This window comes from Solanum lycopersicum, chromosome 1 (genome assembly GCF_036512215.1).
Source record: "Solanum lycopersicum chromosome 1, SLM_r2.1".
Lineage (NCBI taxonomy): Eukaryota > Viridiplantae > Streptophyta > Magnoliopsida > Solanales > Solanaceae > Solanum > Solanum lycopersicum.
The window spans coordinates 5,426,813-5,436,646 of NC_090800.1; the positions used below are offsets into that span (position 1 = coordinate 5,426,813).

The 9,834-nt window shown below is 26.5% G+C and overlaps 2 protein-coding genes across 2 annotated transcripts; both read left to right on the top strand.

Annotated features, from left to right (window-relative positions):
• The first annotated feature begins 1,940 nt into the window (after positions 1-1,940).
• On the top strand, positions 1,941-2,987 carry LOC101246614 (uncharacterized). The gene is made up of 2 exons (XM_004253350.5): positions 1,941-2,407; positions 2,490-2,987. The coding sequence occupies exons 1-2, from the start codon at positions 2,081-2,083 to the stop codon at positions 2,754-2,756; spliced, it is 594 nt and encodes a 197-aa protein (XP_004253398.1). The 5' UTR covers positions 1,941-2,080; the 3' UTR covers positions 2,757-2,987.
• A 5,151-nt stretch (positions 2,988-8,138) lies between these two features.
• LOC101259565 (uncharacterized) lies at positions 8,139-8,675 on the top strand. Its single transcript, XM_004228368.5, has one exon. It carries the CDS (start codon positions 8,139-8,141, stop codon positions 8,673-8,675), a length of 537 nt encoding a protein of 178 aa, XP_004228416.1.
• The last annotated feature ends 1,159 nt before the right edge of the window (positions 8,676-9,834 follow it).

Consider the following 9,834-nt stretch of genomic DNA (forward strand, 5'->3'; position numbering starts at 1 on the left):
GTTGTTTTAACAAAGTATAAACTTGTGGATCGATTTTTATATTAAAATAACTCAAATCATGATACGGTATTTCCATATGATTTCATATCATGGTTTTTGAAGAATATGATATCACATTCATGATATGGAATCATGAGATGAAATCAGTGTAAAATCGTATGCCCAAACGTTGATTTCATCTCACGATATCATATCGTGATATGTATCACATGACCAAACACCTACTTAATTTACAAGCCGTCACAATTAGCCTTAAATGACTTAATTGCCCTAGAACTTAGTGGATATTTTTGGAAAGCACACACGTCGATCGAGACGTGTGTGCTTATTCACTCTTCCATATTAGTAGAGGATGCATGTAACAAGAAGGTTTTAAGGTGTAATTGATCCTTTAATCATTGATAATACATGTCTTAAATTCACTTGCATTATTAAATTAAATTATGTGGTTAAGCGAACTTATACTATTTAATTATTCATAATAGCTATAGTTTATTGTAATTATCATTCACGATTAACATTATACATTAATTATGTGGATTGACTTTAAATTTGTATAATTAGTCATGTTTGTATGTAGTAACATGATGATTTAAATATAATTAAAATATCAAGCAAATACATTTAAAAACTATTCCACAAATTAAATCACTATATACGAAACATTCACCACAAAAATAAATAAAGCCCTTCATTTTTTTAATCCCACAAAAATATTGTTACTATTATTTTTATTTCTAATTCTGTAAAATAAAACATAAAATAATATATATAATATAAAATACAAAATATTAATATATAAACGTAAATAAAAAAAATTGAATGAAACTTAATCAAACTGAAGATATCTTGATTAATTGATAAGGAATATATTAATAAACATGTATATATGGAAGAGCTATTTTAGTATTCAAAAAAATAATTTCCTCCTTGTGTTAGTTTTTTTTTTAGAAACATAAGTTTTTCCTTTTTTTTCCAATAGGAAAATAAAACTTATTCTATTTCCATTTAAAAGCTATTTTTAAAGATTTATCAATCACTTTATTTTTTCAATAAAAGTATTCCTTATTAATGTAATTTTAGGTCCGTAGGACAGTGTTAAATAGGCTCTTAAACAATTTTGTATAAAGATAATTTTAAAGAATGATTTGTTATATCTCAAGGTGAATGAAATTTACTAGTAAGAATACAATAGACACAACATGATTAGTTATTCATTGATTTTATATAATGGATAATATTGTTGGATATCTCAAAATTTTATAGTAAACAAGTAAAAGCGGATAAAAAAAGTATTCATTTTGTCAGTGTTTAAATGACTTGCATTGAAATGAGTCATTTGGTAAACTTATCTTATTTTCTAGGGATAATGCCCAAGTACCCCCTCAACCTATGCCCGAAATCTCAGAGACACATTTATACTATACTAAGGTCCTATTACCCCCTTGAACTTATTTTATTAATAATTTTTTACCCCTTTTTAGCCTACGTGACACTATCTTGTGGGTCCAACGATGGTTGACTTTTTTTTTCAAACTAGTGCCACGTAGGCTAAAAAGGGGTAGAAAATTACTTATAAAATAAGTTCAGGAGTAATAGGACCTTAGTATAGTATAAGTGTGTCTCTGCGATTTCGGGCATAGATTGAGGGGTACTTGTGTATTTTCCCTATTTTCTAACCAAATGAACCTTTAGCGACTTTCTTGATATTAACTCATACTAACACTTTTTAAATTTTAAAAATTAAACAAATTGAATATTTATAGTAAATTTTTCATAGTATCTTTTAAATATTTTGAATTATCAATTATTACGACTTATAATATTTTCGCATAGTTTGTAAATAAATAAAATCATTCAATTTTTTTAAAAAAATTCTTAAATAAATTTTTAATCAAACTTAAATTATTTAATGGTCGAAAGGGCTACTAAACTTGACCGTATGATGATAGTGAAACTATTTTGAACCTACTATTCAAGCATAAGTACCATTTTGTTCCTATGGTCTTCATTTTACTTAGCAAATCAGAAAAACCAGATAGAGAGAGAAACTAAGGAAGAAGAGTGAGAAGCATTAACAATGAGTTTTCGAAAAGATGAATCTGATAACAGTTCCACAGATAATGGTCAGATCATGCAAATTCAACTTAAAATTCAATTTCACAGTACCATAAAAGGGGATCTCGAAACAATCGAATCCTATGTGCAAAAATTGAAATCCATAGCCAATTCTCTAGCAGAAATCAACAATCCAATCTCAAATTCAGACATGGTTTTGCAACTCCTTGCTGGTTTACCAACCCAATACTCACCCTTCAAAAACACAATATCATCAATGTGTCCTCTCCCCGATTTTGAACAAGCTTCTTCCATGTTATATATGCAACATGACTTATTATCATTACAGGTCAGAAAGCAAACAATTCTTCGAAAAATTACATTATATATTTAAAATTAAAGTGATATACATTTTTTTTCTCTAATTGCAGGATCGTGAGGAGGAGAAATTGAAAGCTGAAGCTGGTGCAGAGAAATCGTCTGGTTTTTGTACAGCTGATACGTTTCATACTGTAATTGATACATTGAGTATTGCTGTTGCTGCTGTTGGTGCAGTGGGTACTGTCTGTGCTGCAGCTAGTACATTGGGTACTGTTGTTGGTGCAGTTGGTACTGTGACTGCATCCAGGGTGATTGTTGTTGGTGCAATTACTGCTGTTGCTGGCTGGAAAATTTGGCAAACGGTACCTCGCAAGTAATTTATCGAGTTGATTTCTCGTATAATCACTTAAATAAATAGTAGTAGTCGAATGTTTTACGTGATTTGAAGTGGAAGTTCAACACAAATTTTGCTTGTGTTTTTCAATATTTTGATTTTCCTTTGGATGTGTGTATGGTATGGAGGCAAAGACCGAGCCGGTTAATTATTTTTGTTAGGATTTTACAAATTAGTACATAATTTTTTTATAAATATAAAGTTTACAAAGAAATTATTGGCTTTAGGCTTTGTTCGAATTCACAAACTTCACCTAGCTCCGCGTCCTATATGGAGGGATATTTTTTGGTGAAAGATCAATTACTCGCAATAAGAGACTCAGATTAATTGAAGAGAATAGTCCTCATTTGATGTTCCGATCAAACTTTGATTTATTGCATGCATTCACACAAACATAGGTAAGAAGTGTGAATAATATTAAAAAGAAATGATATGAGTAGTGATTTATTTCGATTTTTGACATTTCACTTAATTGAAATGATTTTTAATGTATAACAAATTATGTTCATTTTGATTAATTACGGTAAACCTAACAAATTTATTTTATAAAATATTGACTATGGATCTTAGATCTTAGGTTGCTAATAAAATTTATCGTTATTATTTTCTTTGTTAGCTTTACTGAAAAAATAAATGAAATCTTACATTATTATCTTTATTTTCTCTAACAAAATTTACTATTTTCTCTTATTTAAAACATAATTTTTTTTATATATTAAAAATAATTTTGATTAAGTAAAATATACCAAAGTTCAAAATAAAAAGTTCTATAATACATAAAGGATCATTTTAATTAATTAAAATATATTAAAAATCTAAATAAACCATCACCCATACATTCAGAGTCATTTTTCTGATAGAAATTAAATAGACAAACCACAAGGATAATAAAAGGAAAAGGAAATTTTATTCCCACAAACCAAAAAAGTATAGTGCCAATTTTACTTGATTCACTTTGCCCTATGCATCTATACTTTTCTTCCACTAATAAAGCTGGTCCTTAAAAAAAAAGGAAAAGAACAGTGTGTCATCTCTCATCGTACCACTTTGGATCTTTAATTGTAAAGTAAAGGATATTATATTTAATATATAAGTTTGTTGTCCAGTTCCATTGTTTTTAAAATAATTAAATTAAAGGTATATTTTATTAAATTATTTTAAATAATATATTAAACCCCTAACTAGTATTTGAATATATAATAATATAAAGTTAAAGATTTCAATTTGGTAATTATTTGAGACGATATTCAAATTTTAAATTCGCCAAAAGAAATACTGATTTACGGCTCGTTTGGCTATGCGATATGGTATCATGATACGGAATCATGATATCGTATCATGAGATGAAATTGAAGTTTTATTTGGACATGCGATATGAGATTTTCGTGTTGTATATTTTTTCATAAACATAAAAATCTCATAAGTTTTAAAACTGTTAAAATAGCTCCAATTGTCTATTCAATCTTATCAAATAAAAAAAAATATTTCGTATAATAAATTATTACAAAGCTATTTGTTCTCCACTTAAGTGATATGTTTCATCAATATATTTGAGTAAAAATGAAACACCTTTCACGGGCTCTTCAAGATTTTACTACTCAACAATCGTGAATTGAAGTGTGAGTTTAAAGTGACTATATATTAGTGAGAATAATAAATTTTATATCGGTGAGAATAATGAATTTTAAAAAGTAATGATGTGATTATTAATTTTATTTGCATGTGAAATAAATTGTTAGTAGATATAAATGTGGGTTTGTTTTAACAAAATACAAATTTGTGAATCAATTTTTTATTAAAATTTCTCAAATCATGATATGGTATTTCTATATGATTTTATATCATGACTTTTGGAGAATATGGAAGAACATCACATGATATGAAATCATGAGATGAAATCAATATAAAATTGCATGTCCAAACGCTGATTTCATCTCACGATACCATATCGCATGACCAAACGCCTACTTAAAAATTCCGAATCACAATTTTTTTTAACGTAAAACTTTATTCATAAGTTTATATTTCTTTAAAGACTTATTATTTTAAATTTTACCATTTCAACATAAAAAAAATTGTTTGTGTCATGTAAAAAAATTATGTTAAAAAAATAACCATTACTACTATTATTAGTTAGTAATTTTTATAAAATTATGTATTGAATATTTATAATCACAAATGTTTATTTACAAAAGAAACATAAGGTATACAATTTATCAATATTGTGCCTTCAAATATACCAATATCTTAATAGCATTAACATCAATTGTAATAAGATATTAGTGATCAGGAGTGGATCCACATGCACTCATGCACTCGATAACTTTTTTTAAAAAATCGCATATATATATATATATATATATAGAATTAATAAAATAAACATATATTTAGTTCAACACTCTAACAATTAAAAGTTGCTTTGGGTGCACTGATTGAGTGTTCTAGATCTGTAGGCGACTGCGCGAGTTCGATCCCCTTTGGGTGCAACAATTTTTTAAACTTTTAAATTTGTAGCCTTTTCTCTGAGAAAATGGTCCTTAAAGTGTTTTTTAACTTTAAATTTGAAGTCTTTTCTCTAAGAAAATGACCAAAATGGTCCTTAATGTACTTATTTTGATCCTTAATATATTTTTCATGATTTATATAGTCCTTAATATATTACTATAAAAAAGTACTCAATTTAATGTTTTGCCCTAAAAGTCAAAAGTCATCAAAATTTTTTGTTAAGTTTAACCTTGAGTTTCACTAAAAACTAAATCCAAAAATTTTCTCGTTCCCCTTCTAAGCCATAGCCGAAAAGCTTATCCAATTTTCTCCTTCTTCATCTCAATCAAATTTCATTGTATATAGCAGTGAAATACATTTCAAACTTTCTTAGAAATTCCAAAGAGTGTATATATATATATATATATATATATAAAGAAAAAAGTGATTGACAAAGAATCAACTCCGAATTAAAATTCGTTTTTGCCGCCTCATTTAATTGAATTTATAAACAAATAATCTCCTCTAACACAATTATAAATAAAATATAAGAGTCCAAAATTAAAGTCCTACTCTTATTATCTGTATGTAAATTATTAAGTTTTTCTTTATAAGTTTTTTTTTACAATAATTTTGTTGTTGATTATTGTGCTTTGAGATGGATAGATGTTTGAAGAAAAATAGTTCTTCTCAACCAAGTGTTAGTTTTAGAGACAATTCTTTGCGTTTTACAGATAAGTTTGATTTTCAGTCATTTAAACCGGATCCTGGAGAAAAAATATCTATTGCTAAACATAGCACTAGAATACAAGATGAAGTAAGAAGACATTATATTCAACAAGCGTCTTGTCAACCAGATATTAATGATAATGAATATCTTCAAACTAGACTCGAAACGAAAATATATCGATTTTGTAAGACATGGTTTAAGGATTCATTGTCTAGATGGTTAGAGTATAATATGAAGAAAAATGTTGTATTTTGCGTATGTTGCTAATGTTACCCTTGTATCAATCCTAGCCTTATTCTTGAGTCATTCATAGTAGTACACCCCCTATCGTTAAATCATGGGTTTGCCTCTCTTTGAGATTACTTTATTTTTGATTAGAAATCTCAAATATAAAACTTAAGATGGGATATCGAATCTTCTAGAAGTAACTTTCAAAATCTTGATTGAATTTTAATATCAATATCAGATACTATTATATATATATATATATATATATATATATATATATATATATATATATATGTCGTTCTAATTTTCATCGATAAATAAATTTAATAGTAACAATAAAAAATACTCTATTGTTACTCACATTCAAGAGGTAAGTAATTAAATATTCCTTCCTTGCTTGCTAAGTAGGGTACCACCATTTAATTGAGTTAGGTTTCAATGTTTTCGAAGAAGACCTAAGTCTACGGGAAGTAGTCGAGTACTTTGACTTTGTGTTACTCTATTTTAGTTGAGTTATAATAATTACTGTCGACCTCTACTTCTATTTATTTATTATACTATTTTAGAATATTAAATATTTTTTAATTACTTTTAATTGCTATAAAAAAATTTAGGGTCAAAATGATAAATTTTTTTAATATTTTATGTTGTATTGTTTTATTATATTAATATGTAAAACATATCAAATTACAGTAGTTTTCATATAGTTTTAAGTATTTATTTTTTATTTCAAATATCGAATTAATATTATCTAATTTGATTTTAATAATTTATCAAATCGACTTTTCAAAAGCGAAATATAATAATTAAAGGTGGATGGTTTGAGTAATACTTTTTAAGTTTATAAAAATTAATGAATAATTTATCATTTCGGTCTATTTTACTCATACTATTAAATATTATTTATTTTTTAATGTTTAAATAACTAATAGTTAATAAAGGTGATTTAATAAAATTATTGTTATTATTTATTGAATATAGATAGTAGCACATAAAATCTAACTTCACCTCTTGTCCAGTTTAAATCTAACTTCAGTCGCAAATTTATTTGGTTTAAAATAATAAAGAATATTTTATTTATATATTTAAATAGTCTAATTTTTCAGTGAATGGTATTCAATTGATGATTGATATTTACTTATAATTTTATCCCCGAATGTGTGATATTGTATAAATATAAAAAATATATAATATATTCGAAAGATCTATTCATTAAAACATACTATACAATATAACACAAAATAACGGAATATTGGTGGGTACAATCAATTTGAAATACTTTTACAATGTGTTAAATCGTTTGTTTTGTCTGAATATGCATAATTGTATCTTATCTAAGTTTTGAGCTATTAATTTAAAATTTCTGTTCACACAAATATAATATAAATTATAAAATAATACATAATAACTATACAAATAAAATCATAACACGTTCAATTTTATATGATACTATCGTCAGAGATAAATTCCTCACCGTAGTTACTCGTTGTAATCCTTGTTCAAAAAATAAAGAATAGTCTCAAGAAGAAACAAGAATTTGGCTCATAAAATGGTGCAACTATAAAAACTATTATACAACTATCTTTGTGAACACACACTTTAATTCTACAACTGAAAAAACAGATAAATCTACTTCAATTAATAAAATTTATTTTAAAAATAAATCATCCCGTTATAATTTCTCCCATATTTATATCGACTTGAGGAATCGAAATATTGATAATCATTTTGGTCTTCAATTGCTCAAGTCACATGGATGAATTCTATGAACGTTCTACACTATTCTAGAAAAAATAAGGTCATTTTTGTCATTAACAATGTAACTATTCCTTTTTTTTTCTTCCATTTTATTTTTAACCGTTAGTTAAACATTCTGTTACATATAAAATCAATCTCACGAAAAATATTCATTTCAACAATTCAATGGAATCAACAACGAGTATTCCATTTCCATCCTCGATTACCGATTCGAGTTCGAAAGATGAAAAAGCTATCACAATTCAACAACTGAAAATGCAATTTCACGGCACCAGAAAAGGGGATCTGGACACCATTGAATCATACATCAACCATTTGCAATCAATAGCCGATTCTCTATCCGCTAACGAAAATCCTTTATCAGATTCAGATTTGGTACTGCAACTTCTCGCCGGTTTGCCTTCTCCTCAATACTCGCCTTACCAGAACAGAATCTCATCGCAGTCACCTCTACCTGATTTTTCAACTGCTTCTTCTTTGCTCTACATGTACGAATCGTTATTAAATCATACTTCGAAAGATCAAAATTATGATAATAAAGAGATGCTGCATAAGATTGTTGATGTGTTTAGTACTGTAACTAGTGCTGTTGCTACAGTAATGGATGTATGGAGTATGTTTGGAAAATCTGCTACAACGACAAGTAGTACAGGAAACAGAAGAAACAGTAGAAGACGTAATCGAGGAAGAGGGAGGAGGTAGAAATTTGTTTCGAGTTTTCGAAGAAATTAGAAAATGTAATCTATAAGTATTGTGTTGCTATGTTTTAGAGTTTTTTTTTTTGTGTGTGTGTGATTTTTCATTTTATGTATGTAAAATAAGAATAGACTGTTTTTGCTTGTTACGACTGAATATGGTGTAGAATTTGATTATTTGGTGGTCGGATAAGAAATATGTGTTTTTGAAAAATGAGTTAATGGTATATAAAATAATCAGATGTGATATTTATTTAACAATTTTGTATAGTGTAGTAGGGGATGTTTATAGTTTAAATTAAAATCTATACAATTAGAAAAATGGAACTAAATCGAATAATTTTATTTGGCTTAGGTTTGGTTTAATTTTAAAATCTTAAAAATTTATAACGTTTCCATTGGTTATTGTCTTGTTCGAAAGTGATAACTAGAAAGAAATAATTTGGGAAAATTGTTGATAAATGAATTAAGATCTATTGTCAAAGGGAGGGTTTAATTAATTATTTTTAAAAAAGTTATATCATCTCTTTTTGAGTATTTTATAATATATAATAAAAGTTAAATTTTTTTTAAAATCATCTTAATCATATTGATTTTTTTTATATTTGTACGATTTAATTAATTTTTAAATTTTCCTTCAAGATTTGGGGTCTGCAAACTTTTAGAGTATCATCTCAAAGTATTTTACTATTAAAATATTTTTCTTTCACAAGTATGTCACTTGAATATAAAATTATGTTACTTTATTATTTGACCATATATATTTAGTAGGAGTGCTTGCAAGCATAGATTTTATCGTATTGTTTGATAAAGTATCTATTATAATATTTAGGATCTAGGTTATATTTATATTTGAAAAATGTTGAAAACACATTTATGTATCAAATTTTATATATTGTTGGTGTATAAAATATATTCACATGTAAAGTTATTCGTTTTGGTTTGAAAACTTTTTCCACTTTTATTGTAAATTAGTAGGGTCATCCCAATTATGCGATACAGCTATACACTTAAACAAAAGTCCACAATTTTTTTTAAAAGATAATATAAATTAATTCGTACAATTATATTCGATCTATTTCTTATACCCATAATTTTAGTCCCCATCAACTTTAGCTTAATAATAATTTAAGTGAAACTTAGCTCCTAATATAAAAGAAAGACTA

What these genes read in the sequence shown, in the direction of transcription:
- LOC101246614 (XM_004253350.5), top strand. Translation starts at nt 2,081, where the DNA reads ATGAGTTTTCGAAAAGATGAATCTGATAACAGTTCCACAGATAATGGT. An exon ending in ATGACTTATTATCATTACAG is followed by an intron (nt 2,408 to 2,489) that starts GTCAGAAAGCAA and finishes CTCTAATTGCAG; the next exon opens with GATCGTGAGGAGGAGAAATT.
- LOC101259565 (XM_004228368.5), top strand. Translation starts at nt 8,139, where the DNA reads ATGGAATCAACAACGAGTATTCCATTTCCATCCTCGATTACCGATTCG.